The sequence below is a fragment of the Ostrea edulis genome, chromosome 2 (genome assembly GCF_947568905.1).
Source record: "Ostrea edulis chromosome 2, xbOstEdul1.1, whole genome shotgun sequence".
In the NCBI taxonomy this organism is placed as follows: Eukaryota; Metazoa; Mollusca; class Bivalvia; order Ostreida; family Ostreidae; genus Ostrea; species Ostrea edulis.
This window is the reverse complement of record NC_079165.1, coordinates 28,717,951-28,738,439: the sequence shown is the minus strand read 5'-3', so window position 1 is coordinate 28,738,439 and position 20,489 is coordinate 28,717,951. Positions and strand designations below refer to the sequence as shown.

General features: G+C 36.4%; 1 protein-coding gene across 4 annotated transcripts in view; it reads left to right on the top strand.

The window, feature by feature from the left end:
• Positions 1–20,489, top strand: part of LOC125679017 (neurobeachin-like protein 1) — an 84,977-nt gene that overhangs the window by 49,296 nt on the left and 15,192 nt on the right. For all 4 annotated transcript variants that reach the window (XM_048917887.2, XM_048917888.2, XM_056153692.1 and 1 more), the window contains 20 exons: positions 1,235–1,366; positions 1,978–2,098; positions 3,382–3,566; positions 4,414–4,563; positions 4,650–4,807; positions 5,846–5,970; positions 6,409–6,541; positions 9,213–9,355; positions 11,190–11,320; positions 11,473–11,580; positions 11,942–12,037; positions 12,149–12,273; positions 12,630–12,770; positions 13,054–13,184; positions 13,425–13,652; positions 16,156–16,253; positions 17,268–17,381; positions 17,474–17,563; positions 18,503–18,612; positions 19,178–19,350. In XM_048917887.2, coding sequence (XP_048773844.1) covers positions 1,235–1,366; positions 1,978–2,098; positions 3,382–3,566; positions 4,414–4,563; positions 4,650–4,807; positions 5,846–5,970; positions 6,409–6,541; positions 9,213–9,355; positions 11,190–11,320; positions 11,473–11,580; positions 11,942–12,037; positions 12,149–12,273; positions 12,630–12,770; positions 13,054–13,184; positions 13,425–13,652; positions 16,156–16,253; positions 17,268–17,381; positions 17,474–17,563; positions 18,503–18,612; positions 19,178–19,350 — 2,692 coding nt within the window. The remainder of the gene's footprint in view (positions 1–1,234; positions 1,367–1,977; positions 2,099–3,381; positions 3,567–4,413; positions 4,564–4,649; positions 4,808–5,845; positions 5,971–6,408; positions 6,542–9,212; positions 9,356–11,189; positions 11,321–11,472; positions 11,581–11,941; positions 12,038–12,148; positions 12,274–12,629; positions 12,771–13,053; positions 13,185–13,424; positions 13,653–16,155; positions 16,254–17,267; positions 17,382–17,473; positions 17,564–18,502; positions 18,613–19,177; positions 19,351–20,489) is intronic.

The following is a 20,489-nucleotide window of genomic DNA, read 5'->3' as shown; positions in this document are numbered from 1 at the left end:
GCATTATCCTTTTCACCTACAGTCACCATATCATATATATGGACTACCCATGGGATGAAGATGTTCCCTATCGATTTTGGGGTCAAAAGGTCAAAGGTCAAGCACACTGGACATCGAAGTAGCAATATGGTTTCCGGGCTCTAAAACGTTATCCTTTCCACCTACAGTCACCATATCATACATATGGACTACCCATGGGATGAAGATGTTCCCTATCGATTTTGGGGTCAAAAGGTCAAAAGTCAAGCGCACTGGACATTTGAAGTAGCAATATGGTTTCCGGACTCTAAAGCATTATCCTTTCCACCTACAGTCACCATATCAAACATATGGATTACCCATGGGATGAAGATGTTCCCTATTGATTTTGGGGTCAAAAGGTCAAAGGTCAAGCACACTGGACATTGAAGTAGCAATATGGTTTCCGGACTCTAAAGCGTTATCCTTTCCACCTACAGTCACCATATCTTACATATGGACTACCCATGGGATGAAGATGTTCCCTATCGATTTTGGGGTCAAAAGGTCAAGGTCATGCGCACTGGACATCGAAGTAGCAATATGGTTCGGTTTGTCATGCCATTTGTTTTTTACACTCGGAAAAGAGGTAGTTTATACCTATTACCAACACCCTTTGTGAGATTGGGGTAAGCGGGGGGTATTCTTAGTGAGCATTGCTCACAGTACCTCTTGTTTACATTATTTTGTATCAACCCCTCTCACTTCATACCATGAGCACACAGATTTTTGCTAGTGCACCAAGATGAAAACAAATGCTTGTTTTATTTAAAGAAGAAATCATGCAGTCACATCCATAAAGGCCTTGTACTTTTATTTAAAACAATATGAATTGTATGTATTAGGATGAATTTACAATTTACGTAAACAGTAGTGTTGCAAAATCATAGGTTATATACAAATACATGTACTTGTAACAGTAAAAAATGCTTATAATGAAATGCTGGGAACGAACAATTCTGATTCGTCATAAATGTAATTTGTGATGTTCAATGAGTTCATAATATGTTTTAATACTACAGTGAATGAAAACCATTTTGCTATAGGTGTAAATTCATTATAAATATGTTCGCTGTATCCGTGTTCTACTGTGTTTACATGTGCACCTGAATTCCATGTCCAGCACCTATTAAATTCTACAACATCTCCAATAGAATGGGATTTCTGTCGTTCTTGATATCATATTGATAAATCTTTGAATACTGTGTTTGAACAGTTAGTAGAGGACATGATGGCCTTACTAGACAATCTAGCTGTGTGGGATGTGGAATCTGACGGAGGGTGGAAAGAAATGGCCCGGCTCGGTCTGTGTCTTCTCATACAGTATGCTAGTCAGCCAGACCTAGAGGTAGGGATACCAGTTTATATCAGCTCTTGTATGCTAGTCGGTTATAGCTGCAGATCTTTTGCTCACTGGGAAAATTTTGGGACAGACCAGAAAGCTACAGATCCACTTTAAAATTTATGAAAACCTTCAATTTTTGGCGCACAAAAATCTGCAGCTAAGTCAGATTGACCTAGAGATAAAGGTACCAGTTTACATTAACTAATGCAGTATGCTAGTCAGTTAGACTGAGATGTAAAGGTACCATTTTACATAAGCTAATGCAGTATGCTAGTCAGTTAGACGTAGATGTAAAGGTACCAGTTTACATTAGCTAATGCAGTATGCTAGTCAGCCAGACCTAGAAGCATGGATACCAGTTTACATTAGGTAATGTCATGCAGTATACTAATTTACCAAACCTGAAAACCTGGTCAGGAGTACATTTTAGTCTGTACACTTCTGGTGTGCTACTGAAATGGACTTAGAGGACATCAGATTATTGTGTTCACCCACCCAGTGAAGAGTGTGTTGCTAAACCCAGTTCAATGTTTAGGGTAGCAGTTTCTATTTAATAAGTCTTCATTTGTCTTTATGTTTACATGTTAGAGAGCATGCTTGTTCTACTTTTCTAGCTGTGTGCTGTAGCGACAGCCAAGCTCCACACTCTGGTCCAGACGAAGCTCATCTCCAGTTCCGCTGAAGCTTCTTTTCTGATCGGAAACCTCAATCTCATGGTGCTCAAAGCCGTCAGGGGTAAGCTGTGGCTCTTCTGTAGTAGGTCAGGTCATCGAACCGTTGATGATTATTGAGTAATGTTCTCCAGACTAAATAACCAGGGCTTAGGTGCAAGAAGATGAGTTAAGTTTAACTGACAGTCAATGTGCAGTTAGTACTATATAAGTATAATATAAGAGTTCATGGGAAGTTAACTAATTGTTGTGTATCTGGGTCCAGCTTTGCAGGCCTGTTTATTTACACTTGGTGTAATTTTATATATTTTTTTACCTGAATTTTATTGTGCCACAGAGTATGTGAAAGTGAAATTTTTATATACCATTACCATCAACTGATATATATAATACCCGTGTAATTGTCTCATCTATATATGCTATTTATATGATAGTGTTATGATTTGCATGTACTGTGCTGAAATAGAAGTCGAGGTTCGATTCGTCTCCAGCTCATGCACCACGGGTTAAACTCTGACTACTTTCTCAACATACCACATGCAAATCGTAACTCTATTGTCATTATTATGCCGACTGTCAATATTTTTTCGAAATAGATCAATATTGTTATTTCAATGGAGCAAAGGGCAATCATTCCAAATGCACTTCCAATGTTGAGTGATGCAGATATTTTAAATACTCTATTGATTAGTTTGTTATTCTATTGGAGCTTAATCTTCATTTTTGTATTAAATATCTGGACAAGTTTTCTCTAAAGCGGTTATATTTGTTAGTGGAAAACTTTTGTTCTGGATTCAGATCTGCAAATGAATACATTATTTTTCTGAATAAATGGATATACAGTCAAACCTCATTATCTCGAACTCGATGGGACCTTGAAAAAAGTTCGAGATATACATTGATTCAAGATATCGAGGGTAAAATGCTTAAAGAATTTGTGGTTGGGACTTCCAAATCACTTTGACATATCCAAGGTATTCGAGATATCAGTGTTTGAGATATCAGTGTTTGAGATATCAGTGTTTGAGATATCAGTGTTTGAGATATCAGTGTTTGAGATATCAGTGTTCGAGATATCAGTGTTCGAGATATCAGTGTTCGAGATACAGAAGTTCAACTGTATGTGATTATATGTGAAAACAAAACAGTAAAGTTACACAAAAGAAATGGTGCACATTTACAAATAACTGTGCAATCTGTGAAAATAGTAGGGTATTGAATATATAGGTGCAAGATGACAGAAAGCATAATAATCTTAAATACATCATATCTGGGACAATTAAAGAAAAGTTTCAACACCTAATTTTTAGAAATTGACAGTTTGATTTGGTGTTTCCATGGTTACAGATAAATCTGACACCTACTCCTTCCTTATCCCTGTGATGAAGGCCCTCTTGGACAAGGCAAGCAGTCTCCTGAACCTTGACCTACTTTTGCCAGACCTTCCCCCGACCAATCACAGTCCGGCTTTCTTCGATGACTTCAAAACCTACTGTGTCTCGGAGCAGTGGAATCAGTTTCTAGAGAGTTATGTAAGTAGTTAGAAATGCAGGTTCTCACATAGTGAATTCTGGTTTCTTAATTATTATTGTGGACATCCGTGAATTTTTCCATAGCTCGGTTATGTTCGTGTATAGTCTCTGGAAGAGCTATTATATCTTCTTTCTGATGAGTAGAATTTGTACTGTAGTTCATTACTTGATTTCTGTGGTCTGACACAACTACGAAAGTCCAAAAATTGGGATTAATCAAAATTTGTTCAGGTCCTTTGATTTTTTGTTAAGTTGGACTTCAATATAGGATTAAACGTTCTTTTTGAAGAATTTATCGATGTGTAAACTCCGGACATTTTGCTCACAAACTGAATAAAAGTGCGAAGCACTTTTATGTTAAGTTTGTGAGTAAAATGTCCGAAGTTTACACATCGATAAATTCTTCAAAAAGAACGTTTGATTCTTATAATTCCAATTCATTCACTTTACTAACAATTCCAAAAATTTGAATAGTTTCCCCGCACTATGTTATTTGTTTTCAGGTGTGTATGAATACATCGCGTTTTCGGATTTATTGATGTGTAAACTTTTGTTCAGCTTTATTTTTGTCCAATCAAAACAATTGTAATAAATAACATTGGAATTATATATTAATGGAAATACTTTGTTTTCCACTTTTTTTTTGGTCATTTTAGCAGATATTCATTTGATATTTGGTACATTGCTTTACCATAACAAGTTACAGATCAAATTTGAATTTTGTTTTGGTCCATTGATTATTTACCGAGTTCTGACCCCTGGACTTGGAAAATGAACACAAGTATTTTCTGCTGGTCAGGGACTATGTATTTCCATGCAATACTCTCAGAATGCTTGTTTCCACTAGGTGAAGCCTCAGATGCTGCATTTTGATGAGAGTACATTTAGAGATCTAGAATCCAACATCAGCGACTTCTGGGGGCAGTGCAAGGAAGCCATGATGGTTAACATGCACATGAAAAATCGAGAAAAAGGCGAATCCAAACTTAAATTTCAAGTAAGCTTTGAACATTAGGAATGAGGGAGGTATCACACACTTGAAGTTATAAGTTGTGTCAATTTTAGCACATTTATTTTGTCTAGAACAAGATACTTGACCCGTTCCACAACAAGGAATCATCAGAGCAGAAGAGATTCCACAATGTGACAGTTCAACACAAGAGTCAGCACCAGTCTACACTGAAGCAGTGGAGAGCCACCAAACGCTTCTTCACTGGGGAGAGAGGGGCGTGGTCTGAATAGTAAGTTATCCAATAAAAATAACAGACAGAGGGGCGTGGTCTGAACAGTAAGTTATCCAATAAGAATAACAGACAGAGAGAAGGGCAACCGCCATATCCTCTCACATACAACCACTGCCGATCATGGGGATCGAACTCGGGTTGCAGCAGTGAGAAGTGAGAGTGCTACCTTTGCGCTACCTGGACACCTTAAAGTCAAGAAATACAAAAAAATCAAACGAGGGGCATGGTCTGAACAGTAGGTCAACCAATTGAATGATAAAACAGAGAGAGAGAAGGGGGTGTGTTCGGAATATTAATTCAACCCATAAAAAAAGAGGGTGTGTGATCGGAACAGTAAGTCAATCAATACAAAAACAGAGAGAGGGGAGGGGGGGGGGGGGGGGGGGGGGCATGGTCTGAATAGTAAGTCAACCAATACAAAATGTACAAAAGAGAGGTTGTGGTCTGAACAGTAAGTCAACCAATAAAAATATACAGAACAGTAATAAGTCATCAAAACATACCGAGCAGTAAGTCAACCAATCAAGATATACCAAGCAGTAAGTCAACCAATCAAAACATACCAAGCAGTAAGTCAACCAATCAAAACATACCGAGCAGTAAGTCAACCAATCGAAACATACCGAGCAGTAAGTCAATCAATCAAAACATACCAAGCAGTAAGTAAACCAATAAAAATATACAGAGCAGTAAGTCAACAAATAAAAACATACCAATTCAAAACAAAAAATCCACAAGGTGAAGAGGGGTGTGGTTTGAGCAGTAAATTTTATAACACAACCAGTTAAGTGTTAAAAAATACATGGTGAGGCGGCGGGGTGTGTTCTGAACAATAAATCAAAATTTTACCAACCAATAAGGAGGATAGGGATATGGCCAGCATATATCTATATGCATATTTATAAAGCATTACTTGCCAAGTAAGCATATTCTGCATCAGAGTAAAGATGTATCAGAGCTCCTCAATCAATCACCACGAACTTTTTGTTGAGTTTGAATTTAGTTAGAAAATTGTAATGTTTTACTTTATTTCAGTACTACATCATCCATGCACTGGAAGTTGTCCAACCAAGAGAACTTCAAAAGGATGAAAGTGAAGATGATCCCAAATTATGGTTTTGATCCCCATACTGAGGCCAGTTACCAGAGAGACAATCTAGGTAAGAACTAATTATTTTGATCTCCATACTGAAGAAAGCTACCACAGAGGCAATCTAGGTAAGGACCCCCATACTGAGGCCAGCTACCACAGAGACAATCTAGGTAAGGACCCCCATACTGAGGCCAGCTACCACAGAGACAATCTAGGTAAGGACCCCCATACTGAGGCCAATCACCAGAGAGACATTGTAGGTAAGGACCCCCATACTGAGGTCAGCTACCACAGAGACAATCTAGGTAAGGACAGATTATATCTGATGATGGAGACTGTGATGAAGAAAATACATTTTGACTTTACTTACAATGTATATACATATGTAGTCCTGGTGAATGTACCCCCCACTTCAAGTTTTGTTGTATCAGATTTCAGATAGATATACAAGTACACACCACACCATCATTGTATATATGTATCATAGAATTCCCTTGTACAATAGGAGCAAGCGAGGCGGACATTGCTGAAGAGATACAGAAGATAAAGCTAGCACGTGAGGCGCTGGTATCCAAAGATCAGATCGATGAGGACATCATAGGGGAGGAAGACTGGAGTGTTGTCAGTACAGATCTCAGGTCAGAAAAGTCACCAATCTCAGGTCAGAAAGGTCACCAATCTCAAGTCAAAAAGGCCATCAATCTCAGGTCAGAAAGGTTACCTATATCAGGTCAGAAATGTCTCCAATCTCAGTTCAGAAAGGTCACATATTAGAAAGCAGTGTTCAAACTGTCCATTTCTCTTCGTCATCAATACAAAGCTCAGGTCAAGAAAATCATAGAGCAAAACAAGATAAAACTTTGGTTCAGATGAGCATGCAAACAGAGGATAAAAAGACAAAACTGATGTTCAGGGCTTTCAATCAATTTTTATTTGAAGAAGCAATTTTAGTAAATAAATTTGAAGTGGCAGGAAAGACTTTCCTCAGCAGTCTCTGAGGATGGAAGCTCTGAGTGAGGGGAGGTTACAGGAGGGGGCATGTCCTAGGTTTGATTGGATGCATACATGTATAATGTATAAGTAGAAGTTTTAGCAAGGATTTAATTGTTGCATTATTAGTGAGAATGTTTAGATCACTGAAATTGAATTGCTAACAATTTATTCCATATTGTAGGTAATAGTTATCTTTCCTGGAATTCTAAAGTCACTGAAATTAGCTCTCACTGATCATATATACCCATTTTTATGGGAAAATTGCTAAGTTTGTGTCTCGCTAAAATGTTCACTTTTACTGTATGATGCTTATGATAGTTATAGAATTTGGACTATGTTCATGAATTTTATATAAATTAAATATATTTAATGGACCTTGAGCAATTTTTTCATTTTACAGAATGGAGAATTTATCATATGATTAAATTTTATCTAAAGTTGAGCATTAACAAAAGAGTTTAAATAAATTCAAAATGCTTGTAATTAAATCTTTTTTGTTATTCTACAGCATAATTAAAGGTAATTAACTTACTAACATTTTCGTTTTTATCCAGTTTATGTACTTGAGATCTGTTTGAATAATTATATTGAACAACGGAGAAAAATTCAATTGTTTAAGGTACATATGCTCCAATTTTTATGTTGGATTTTCTATACAGTAAAATACAGTTATAGTGAACCTCCAGGGCCAGCCAAAAATAGTTCTGTATAACCAAACTTCATTATACAGTAAAACACAGATACAGTGAACCTCCAGGGCCAGCCAAAAATAGTTCCTTATAACCAAATTTCATTATACAGTAAAACACGGTTATAATAGTGAACCTCCAGAGCCAGCAAAGTACAGTTAGTTACATGTGTAAACAAACTTTGTTGTATCCAATAATTTTTTTGATTATTTTTCTCTCATAGAGAAATAACTATTACTTCGCAATAAGCGTGAACTTGTTATAAGCATGTTTTACTGTATTATGTATTTTATTGGTAAAGTGAAATCGTCAAGTCTATCAATGTGCGTACAAAAAATCTTCAGTTATAGAGATGCTATACAAATGGAAATATAGTTTTCAAGAGACAGCCTATCTTTACACGCTTTCTTTCTGAAAAGAGCCGAGTGCTGACCACATGACTGTCTTATTAGCATACCTCGTGCTTTTTTTCTAGCAATTTTGGGATCTGTGCACATCTAACTACCTTTTAGTGTTTTATACATGATCTAGCAAAATGATTCTAGTCCTATAGGTCCTTATTCCTCTATATACAGTTGATCAACTCGATATCAAAACTTGCCGACACTATTGTTTTCTTTCTGACATGTATAAACACATGAGTAGAAGGCCCACACAATGCATGCATTATACAAATAAAGCCAACTGAAATGTCCGAGAGTTAGTCAAGAATGAACTTAAACTTTCCTTTCAACTGGGATGAAATAAGATAGTTTAGATTGCACTAGTTATTATATAACGCCATTAACCATGAGAGTTTGGAAACAAAAAAATGTAATTCCTAAAAGAACTTGTGCTTTTGCTTGATTTGCATTGAAAATAAGATCACTACTGAAACTCCTGAGATCCCCATTATCATACGACTACAATTAATTACAAATGAAAACGTACAATTTATTCACACAGAAGATAACATTTAATTACCATCTAACCGAACTTCTGAGTCAGGACCATTTTTGTCTGGCCAGATAAGCCAGGCCAGAAAAAGTTTGTAGAATTTTTTACATTGTCTCTTCATTTTTCACGAGAAAAATTTGCTGGATTATGGTTGAAGTATTTGGAGCTGAGAAATTTTGATAGATTTAAAAGAAGTATTCCAAGTGCAAACTAGTACCCGCTAACAACAACCAGTGTATAAACATGAGCACAAAAAATGAAAGTACGATAAAACAATGCTGTTTGATTATTTCTTTCATTTATGTTTTTATTCATAAAATTTGAACTTGCGAATTCTGATCTTTGAAGTTATGATAAATTGCCACCTGCCACTTGCTAGTGAAAACTTCTGGTTCTAATAAACAGGTTTATCACAGACCAAAAGACAAATCTGCTTCAAATAGATGGTGGTATTATAGAGCAAAAATTATACTCTGCTTCAAATAACAGTTTTATCACAGAGCAAAAGACAAAATTCTTATTTAAATAAACAGTTTTTTTAACAAAGGAAAAGACAAAATCCTGGTTTAAATAAACAATTGTATTATAAATCAAAAAGACAAAATTCTATTGACTGTTCATTTGTCTTTCAATTGACAAGATTTAAAACAAAAAAACCCACTCATTTACTTTCAATATTTGCATCATACAGAACCAATGAGACCCAAGGGAAAGAGAAACTGGTTCTCTCTGAGGAATGCGAGCTGGTGACCATGGTGGATGTGGTTAAGGGTCGGCTAGAAGTCACAACGTCCAGCATCTACTTCTTTGACTGCAGCACAAACAGAGAGGAAGGTCTGTGTCTAATATTATCCACTATTTTCATGGTTTTGAGCTTTAGGTCGACTGTTTCACAGTATTTATACAGCAGAATAACTTTTCTGTTTGTTTACGCACTGTTTATATCCAGATATTCATCCACCCTCAAATAGTGCAAAAGGGTTTTAATTTTATGTATAGGTGCATAGATACTGTACTAGTTAGGGCTCAATCGAATTAAAATTATATCCTATGATCCACTCATCTGCTATCACTACATTTTAATTAGATTGAGTTAGGGCTTAATTAATATGTACTGTGGATATTGGCCCGGACAGGTCAGTGTTTAGAGCACCTGACTAGTAATGCAGGGGTTCTGGGTTCGATTCCAGGTCCAGCCATAAATTTTCTTTTCTAATCTATCTGCCTAGTATTTTGGTTTTCTGAGCAAGGTAGAATTTGGACATCAGCGAAATATTGTCTTATACAAGTGTTACTGATTTTTAATTAAGATGCAAGTGTTTGTGAAACAGGTATTTTTTAAGAATTATTGTATTTGTAGAAAATACATAACAGAGAAGTCATAAAAATCACATTTCATGTATTGAGCATTCTTTTTAAATGTTGATAATTCTATTATCCCCTCACATTTCATTGCAAGAGGGGATATGGTAACAGGACCATTTTGTGTTGGAGGAAGGGGGGGGGGGGGGCTGAGCTTGTAGATACTCTAGATAGAGGCTGAGCTAGTAGATACTTGAGGCTGTGTTGGGTGGGGGGCTAAGCTAGTAGATACTCTAGATAGAGGCTGCGTTGGGTGGGGGGAGGGGGCTGAGCTAGTAGATACTCTATATAGAGGCTGCGTTGGGTGGGGGTGGGGGTGGGGGGCTGAGCTAGTAGATACTCTAGATAGAGGCTGCGTTGGGTGGGGGGAGGGGGCTGAGCTAGTAGATACTCTATATAGAGGCTGCGTTGGGTGGGGGGAGGGGGCTGAGCTTGTAGATACTCTAGATAGAGACTGCGTTGGGTGGGGGGAGGGGGCTGAGCTAGTAGATACTCTAGATAGAGGCTGCGTTGGGTGGGGGTGGGGGGGATGAGCTAGTAGATACTCTAGATAGAGGCTGCGTTGGGTGGGGGGTGGGGGGCTGAGCTAGTAGATACTCTATATAGAGGCTGCGTTGGGTGGGGGGAGGGGGCTGAGCTTGTAGATACTCTAGATAGAGACTGCGTTGGGTGGGGGTGGGGGGGATGAGCTAGTAGATACTCTAGATAGAGGCTGCGTTGGGTGGGGGGAGGGGGCTGAGCTTGTAGATACTCTATATAGAGGCTGCGTTGGGTGGGGGGAGGGGGCTGAGCTTGTAGATACTCTAGATAGAGACTGCGTTGGGTGGGGGGAGGGGGCTGAGCTTGTAGATACTCTATATAGAGGCTGCGTTGGGTGGGGGGAGGGGGCTGAGCTTGTAGATACTCTATATAGAGGCTGCGTTGGGTGGGGGGAGGGGGCTGAGCTTGTAGATACTCTATATAGAGGCTGCGTTGGGTGGGGGGAGGGGGCTGAGCTTGTAGATACTCTATATAGAGGCTGCGTTGGGTGGGGGGGCTGAGCTTGTAGATACTCTAGATAGAGGCTGCAAATTTTGCTCAATTGATTTGATACTTCACATAAAGCTATATCATCAAAAGAACCATAATGATTTTGGGGTCTAAAGGTGAAGACCACTAGGGGACTTACAGTAATAGAAAAAGCCTAGACTGCGAGGGGATGTCCTGCCTTGCGAGCTGGTTTTAATCTTAATTTTGGATTTCTACATTAACAATGCTGACCAGTGGATACTGGTGACCTAATCACACACACTGTCTATGTTATCAGGAGGTGAGGATTTTAAATGGTCACTGTCCCTGCTACGAGAAATTCACTTCCGACGTTACAATCTGCGGAGGAGTGCTATAGAAATATTTATGATCGACCAAACCAACTTCTTCCTGAACTTTGAAGCAAAGGTACAGTTACATTTTGAAAACCGTCCATGTTTTTCCTCCTTAAAAGTAGAGATGCAATTAGAATTAAAGCGAAAATGTTTTTAATCTGCTTGGTATCAAGACCTGTCTATGTTTGTTGTACTATATTAACTGCTGCTGATGGTGTTTTACAGAGGAGAAATAAAGTTTATAGTAAGATCTTGAGTCTGAAACCTCCCAACCTCATCTATACTGTGTCAAGGTCACCAGCAGAGATGCTCAAGGCCTCGGGACTCACCAAGGTAACAATCAAAAGTGAAAGCAAAAGTGGAAACGTTTCATTATGGTTCGTAGATTTACTGGTGTTCTTTGGAAGATTCGAAAGGAAGCAGATATATTTATAGTACGTGTACTTACATGCATATAATGCTTGTGTCTTGTTGTGATATTCTAAAATATAGGTAAATAAACTAGGCAGGTATATAGATTCATTCATTACAGTAACTTCAAGGTCAAAAAATGACTTTGGACAAATTTAAACACGAGTGAAATAATTGTTTGATGTGTATTAGTAAAAATAACAAGGGACAAGAATTTCACTGAGAGTACGGTATTTGATGTGAAGAGAATTTTGACTTGAAAGTACACCTGATTTGATTTCAGAAATGGGTTCAAAGAGAGATATCCAACTTTGAGTACTTGATAGAATTGAACACTATAGCAGGTCGGACGTACAACGATCTTAGCCAGTATCCCGTGGTAGGCTTTACATTTTCTAAATATGAATACAAAATGTTTTCAACAAGCCTCTGATCAATTTGCATATCAGCATTTGAACTTCATTTCCACTCAAATTTTGTTTGTTTTCAGTTTCCATGGATACTGTCAGACTACACCTCTGACTCTCTGGATGTGGAAAATCCACATGTGTATAGAGATCTCAGCAAACCTATAGGAGCTAATAATCCTAAAAACGAGAGGGAGGTCCGAGAAAAGTAAGGCAACCAATCAGAAACCAGCAAACTTAATGGGGAGGGGTTTGTCTCAGGTGTTATATACAAACATGTTGCTTTGTTATAATGTTGCAACTTTGAATTGTGAGGAGACTAGACAGAAGGAAATGAAGAAAGACAGTCATCCATAGATGGGATATTTCCTGATGCTCCTGGGATCAAGGGTTTAAAACTGTCTCCCGCCAATGACTGAAAAAAAAATCCATTTCATTTTGATTGACGGGATTAGATGTGCATCAATAATCAAATGACCAGTAATCAATGTTCAGTATATCCCTTGATGAAATGTCAGTAGTGCTTGCTGTTTTCTGTAAGTAACTAATTTTTCTGTTGGACAGATTCAACAGTTTTGAGGACCCCTCAGGAGTGATAGAGAAGTTCCACTACGGTACCCACTACTCCAATGCCCCCGGGGTCATGCATTACATGATCAGAATGGAGCCCTTCACCAGCCTGCATATACAGCTACAAAGCAATAGGTAAACACTGTCAGACTTAAAATGTTAAAACGTCAAACATGATACAAAAACTGAAATAATACTGTTTATTTGTACAAGTTATATAAGGGGAAAAAATGTGTAATGATCTTATATCCGGGTTACTAAAGAAATTCTAAAGTTGTCATGGTAATGTTAGAAATTAAAATGGAAGACATCTACCAATGATTTTTACCAAGAAACCATTGTATTTCTGTACACTCAATGATAGTTTACTCAATGCATCATTCGTTGTGGTTCTATAGTAATGACTGGTTCTGTGTAGGTTTGATGTGGCAGACCGACAGTTCCATTCCATTCCGGCCACCTGGCAATCTCTGATGGACAACCCTAATGATGTCAAGGAACTTATCCCAGAATTCTTCTATCTCTCTGAATTTCTGGTGAATGCAAATGGTTAGTTAATTTCCACTTATTTCACTAAATGTTAACTACCATGTGTTATTATGTTGTGTGCAGGTATATAATGTACATATATCTTAAGGTAATCTTGGTTTCATATGCTAATGTCTACAAGAATGCACAAATTGTACGTCATTTCCAAAATATGCTAAATTATGATTGTACTGTTGCATGTAGCTTTATGTTAGGAAATAGTGTCACTCTGAATTCTGATTATACACTAATTTCTGACAGATTTTGACCTTGGGAAGCTACAAGGTTGTAAGGAGCGAGTGAACCATGTGGTTCTCCCCAGGTGGGCAAAGTCACCTGAAGACTTCATCCACAAACACAGGAAAGCCCTGGAGTCGGAGTACGTCTCCGCGAACATCCACAACTGGATCGACCTCATCTTCGGATACAAACAAAAAGGGCCCGCAGCTGTGGAAGCCCTCAATGTCTTCTATTATTGTACTTATGAAGGTGAGTGGGGAGGTATTGATGTCTTCTATTATTGTACTTATGAAGGTGAGTGGAGGTATTGATGTCTTCTATTATTGTACTTATGAAGGTGAGTGGAGGTATCAATATCCTCTATTATTGTACTTATGAAGGTGAGTGGAGGTATCAATGTCCTCTATTATTGTACTTACGAAGGTGAGTGGAGGTATTGATGTCTTCTATTATTGTACTTATGAAGGTGAGTGGAGGTATCAATGTCTTCTATTATTGTACTTATGAAGGTGAGTGGAGGTATCAATGTCTTCTATTATTGTACTTATGAAGGTGAGTGGAGGTATTCATGTCTTCTATTATTGTACTTATGAAGGTGAGTGGAGGTATTGATGTCTTCTATTATTGTACTTATGAAGGTGAGTGGAGGTATTCATGTCTTCTATTATTGTACTTACGAAGGTGAGTGGAGGTATTCATGTCCTCTATTATTGTTCTTATGAAGGTGAGTGGAGGTATCAATGTCTTCTATTATTGTACTTATGAAGGTGAGTGGAGGTATCAATGTCTTCTATTATTGTACTTATGAAGGTGAGTGGAGGTATTGATGTCTTCTATTATTGTACTTATGAAGGTGAGTGGAGGTATTGATGTCTTCTATTATTGTACTTATGAAGGTGAGTGGAGGTATCAATGTCCTCTATTATTGTACTTATGAAGGTGAGTGGAGGTATTGATGTCTTCTAATATTGTACTTATGAAGGTGAGTGGAGGTATCAATGTCCTCTATTATTGTACTTATGAAGGTGAGTGGAGGTATCAATGTCCTCTATTATTGTACTTATGAAGGTGAGTGGAGGTATTCATGTCTTCTATTATTGTACTTATGAAGGTGAGTGGAGGTATTGATGTCTTCTATTATTGTACTTATGAAGGTGAGTGGAGGTATTGATGTCTTCTATTATTGTACTTATGAAGGTGAGTGGAGGTATCAATGTCCTCTATTATTATACTTATGAAGGTGAGTGGAGGTATTGATGTCTTCTATTATTGTACTTATGAAGGTGAGTGGAGGTATTGATGTCTTCTATTATTGTACTTATGAAGGTGAGTGGAGGTATTGATGTCTTCTATTATTGTACTTATGAAGGTGAGTGGAGGTATCAATATCCTCTATTATTGTACTTATGAAGGTGAGTGGAGGTATCAATGTCTTCTATTATTGTACTTATGAAGGTGAGTGGAGGTATCAATGTCCTCTATTATTGTACTTATGAAGGTGAGTGGAGATATCAATGTTTTTTTGTAACGGTGTTTGAAAAGGTAAGTGAAAGCCTTCAATGTCTTCTATTACTATACGTGTACTTGTATAAAATGAAGTTTTCAGTTAGTGAAAATAATAAGTGATTCAAAATGGGTCCTCAATAGGGATTTCACTCTTTACGAACCAGAATATGTCACAGTGATGATGACTTATGTTGATGATCTGGGAAGTTCATGATAATTCATTTTTTTTAAAAATCAATTTCTATGATGAAGGTTGGATTTCAAACTTTGATAAGTGATTACCAAAATTTTACAGTAGAGGATTCTGACGATGGTAAATTGAAATTAATGTGTATTTCTTGTATATCAGAAAAAACAACATACACGTGTACGCTGTATCAGTGTCGGTATATCTATTCAACATAATATTATTGATTGACATTACCTTCTATTCTGTCTAATACAAACCATGCATGAACAAGGAAATTTGATGGTGGTTTAAATATTGATGTCAAATTTTTTTTGCATGCAAAATAATCTTCTTTATTTTGGTTTTTGGAAATCAAAGACAGTGGATACTCAACAAAATGCATAATATCTGTCAGGAATTTTTCCCTTGAATTCATCGTAATTCTTGCAATCTGGCCTCAAACGGGATCTTCATATACATATTGAAATTTACTGCACCCCTTAAAATCTTTGGTATAAATTTTCCTGACATGGATACATGTATATTTCTTGTATTTACGATTGATTTACTTAGTGTAAAAACTGTATGATAAAGATATTTTTGTTTGTCCTCTGATCTTACGAGTTTTGATATCTTAAGTAGCTGCTTCTGTCCAGTGAAATGTGTTGGGAATTGTCCGTGTAGATTGTGATAGCTAGAACACATTAAATATATTATTAAAATCCAGTTGCTATGTGCTCTATATGCTGTTACTCTGTCTGTAATGATAAATACAAAAAACTTTTAAATTTTGTGTATTCATTCAAAATCGAAATCATTTTTCCAATGTCAACCAGTACATACATGTCTGTATACTCCACAAACTCGTTATGTTCAGACACTTTTTGAACTATTTTTCCTGTCGGTTCATATATGCAGATAAGTTCATTATGTCAAGCCAGTCAAGTTTAACATCTTGTAAAACAACAGACAACTGTAATGTATGAGACAATTCAATAATATATTGTGTGGTGTCATTATTCTAATTCAAAGAAGATTATTTCATTTGAGAGTTGTATTTTCTGTGTCTGGTTACAGGGGCTGTGGACTTGGATGCAGTGAAGGATGAAAAAGAGAGGAAAGCTATAGAAGGAATGATTAACAACTTTGGACAAACACCTTGTCAACTTTTAAAGGTGAGCTAACATTGTACCAACACCATGTCAACTTCTAAAGGTGAGCTAACATTATACTAACACCTTGTCAACTTCTAAAGGTGAGCTAACATTGTACTAACACCTTGTCAACTTCTAAAGGTGAGGTAACATTGTACTAACACCTTGTCAACTTCTAAAGGTGAACTAACATTGTACTAACACCATGTCAACTTATAAAGGTGAGCTAACATTGTACTAACACCTTGTCAACTTCTAAAGGTGAGGTAACATTGTACTAACACCAGTCAACTTCTAAAGGTGAGGTAACATTGTACTAACACCATGTCAACTTCTAAAGGTGAGGTAACATTGTACTAACACCATGTCAACTTCTAAAGGTGAGATAACATTGTACTAACACCATGTCAACTTCTAAAGGTGAGGTAACATTGTACTAACATCATGTCAACTTCTAAAGGTGAGGTAACATTGTACTAACACCATGTCAACTTCTAAAGGTGAGGTAACATTGTACTAACATCATGTCAACTTCTAAAGGTGAGTTAAATTAACATTAGATAAACATCTTGTCAACTTCTAAAAGTAAGTTAACATTAGACCAACATCCTGTTGATTTCTAAAGGTAAGGTTGGATAAAATACCTTGTCAACTCTAAAAGTAAGATAAGGTCAGATAGACATTTTCTAAAAGACTGTGTATTCAGGTAGTGTGCAGTACTAAGTTTCTTTAATATTAATAATTTCATATTTGATATTAGTCATTTCATATTTAATATCAATCATTTTATATTTGATATTAATCGTTTCATATTTGATGTTAATCATTTCATATTTGATATTAATCATTTCATATTTGTTATTAATCATTTCATATTTGATATTAATCATTTTATATTAATCATTTCATATTTGATATTGATCATTTGATATTAATCGTTTCATATTTGATATTAATCATTTCATATTTGATATTAATCATTTCATATTTGATGTTAATCATTGTATATGAATAATTTGATATTAATCCTTTCAGGAGCCCCACCCCAGAAGAATGACAATGGATGAAATGGTTGCTAAGGCAATCAAATCTGACCGTCCTCTCAGTGTGCTGGAATTCCTCCATCAACTCAAGGTCTTCTTTGTAGAGGTCAGTCGTTTCCATGGAAACAATGATGTCATTACATAGTATTGCGCATTTAGAACTTTATTCTGTATAGTTATTTACTTTTCGTGTTACAGGTGTCCCATGAAACAGACCCGCTGGTGTATATTTCAGTCCCCAGAAATCAGGCCAGATCTATAATACAGCATGGAATGGCTGATACCATGGTAACACTTTCAGTACTTCATTCTGATCTTTTAAAACTCTAAATCAGATGTCTGTGGCTGTGTAAAGTTTTTTAAAACTCTAAATCAGATGTCTGTGGCTGTGTAAAGTCTTTTTTAAACTCTAAATCAAATGTCTGTGGTTGTATAAATTTTTTTTTAACTCTAAATCAGATGTTTGTGGTTGTTTAAATATTTTAAAACTCTAAATCAGATGTCTGGTTGTGTAAAGTTCCTGTATGCTATAAGGTGACAGACACTAGATGCATTTGTTGTGATAATGAAATAGGATTATACAGCTACAAGTACATGTAGCATAAATCAGAAGAAAATTAGAATATAGATTTCATTTTGTAAAATTTTGTGAATCTAAATTTTACAAAATATACTTGTTTTAAAAAATGTAAAGTTACTGAGTTCAAATCTGCCAGTTTCTTTTGTGTTATTTATTGAAATAAAAGTTTTGAAAATCATGTTTTCTTTCTCCAAAAATGCATATTTTTTGCCTTTTTGACATATTTACTTATTATATATTATCATATCTTCCATGATTACGTCATTTTGTGCTGATTTGATAAAATCTTTAAGGTGTAGTGAGTGACCTAGAATTGAACTCTGTTGACCTTTACATTTTAAATTGAGCTGTGTTTGGCTTTACATTTTAAATTGAGCTCTGTTGAGTTTTACATTTTGAATTGAGCTCTGTTAGGCTTTATATTTTGAATTGAGCTCTGTTAAGCTTTACATTTAGAATTGAGCTGTGTTGAGCTGTACATTTTGAATTGAGTTCTGATTAGCTTTCAATATTAGACTGAGTTTTGTTTTCTTATACATGACACATACATTTAAAACAGGTCTGTTAAATGTTTATTTAAAATTAAGATCTGTGAAGCTACACATTTAAAATGGAGCTCGATTTAGATGTATTGTTTTTTTTTTCAGGTGACAATCTCAGAGGGAGGCATCATTGGACTCCATGGCTGGCTGCCATATGATAAATCTATCTCCAACTATTTCACTTTCGAAAAAGACCCAGCTCTTAGCAACCCAAAGTAAGTTAAAAACATTATCAAAAGACCCATCTCTAAGCATCCCAAAGTAGGTTAAAAACATTATCAAAAGACCCATCTCTTAGCAACCCAATGTAGGCTAAAACATTATCAAAAGACCCATCTCTTAGCAACCCAATGTAGGTTAAAAACATTATCAAAAGACCCATCTCTTAGCAACCCAATGTAGGCTAAAACATTATCAAAAGACCCATCTCTTAGCAACCCAAACATTATCAATAGTATCATCTCTCAGCAATCAAAATGACATGTAGGTTAGAAATACTGCAATAGCCCTGTTCTCAATAAGCCAAGTTTTGTGAAAAGCCTCGCTCTCATCAACACAAAATATCTGGTAGGTAACCATTGAATTTCAGTTCATCAAAAGCCCCAGCTTTCAGCAACCCCAAATTATATTGGAAAAAAAAAGAGTCAGTTTTCTAGTCTTTGTATCTGGTTTGACAGGATGATGATTGTATGTTCGTTGACCATAGCGACGATTTTATTACCTAGCAACAATTTCATTACATAGCGACAATTTCATTACATATCAATGATTTCATTACAGAAGTAAGAGAAGAATGCCGTGTCCTTTTGCATCGAATCTGAAGGTCGACCCCAAGTTGTTTACGGTATCCCATGATGCCAAAATTTTGTTCAGCGTGGGACACTGGGATAATAGTCTTCAGGTGTATCATCTAGGGAAGGGCAAAAAGGTCAACCACATCATACAACACACAGGTAAGCGAAAAGGTCAACCACATCATACAGCACACAGTTAAGGGCAAAAAGGTCAACCACAGCATACAGCACACAGGTAAGGGCAAAAAGGTCAACCACATCATACAGCACACAGGTAAGGGTGAAAAGGTGAACCACATTATACAGCACACAGGTAAGGACAAAAAGGTCAACCACATCATACAACACACAGGTAAGTGCAGAAAGGTCAATCACATTATACACAAGTAAGGGCAGAAAGGTCAACCACATCATACAGCACACGGGTAAGGACAAAAAGGTCAACCACATCATACAGCACACAGGTAAATGCAGAAAGGTCAATCACATTATACAACACACAAGTAAGGACAAAAAGGTTAACCACATCATACAGCACACAGGTAAGGACAGAAAGGTTAACCACATCTTACAGCACACGGGTAAGGACAAAAAGGTTAACCACATCATACAGCAATTCATGTCAATAAAACAATATCTTTCAAGTATTCATAATGCCTGCCCTACAACAAATAATCTTAACAATTTTACTGTATCATCAAATTTTGATCTGTCTAGATCTAATGTAGAGATAAAGAGAGAATAGTTGTGCGTAAGTTTAATTATTTTGACCAGAATTGGTAGAAGTATTGCAGAGCAATACTTATTGAGCAGATTGTTGATTTCAATTTCTTTTTAATGAGTTTGAAGACTCCCTGATAAGTCTATATATGGGTACTCAGGTGATCATTAAGGCCCGTGGGCCTCTTGTTAATGAGAATATGAAAATTTTGGTGGATTGCCATTTAATGAATGACGGTAAATAATTTGAATGTTGTTATTGATGCACACTTGCATAAATGTGATAGAGTAATGTAAAACTCACAGGTTATGCATTTTTACATTGCATTATAACATTGAAATCATACAATTTCTGTGTAATTGTCACAGTGATGTAAATTATGCATACATGTATCTGAAACATTTCTTGTTTACAAAAAATACAACTACATTGTACATATACATGTATGAAGAATGGAGGAGTCTTTTATTGATACTCAGGACATGATATTATTGTGCTAAAGATTTAAATGGCAACAAACTGAAAATGAAAACTGAAGTCGAAATCTATATACATTACAATAAAACATGGTTAATAA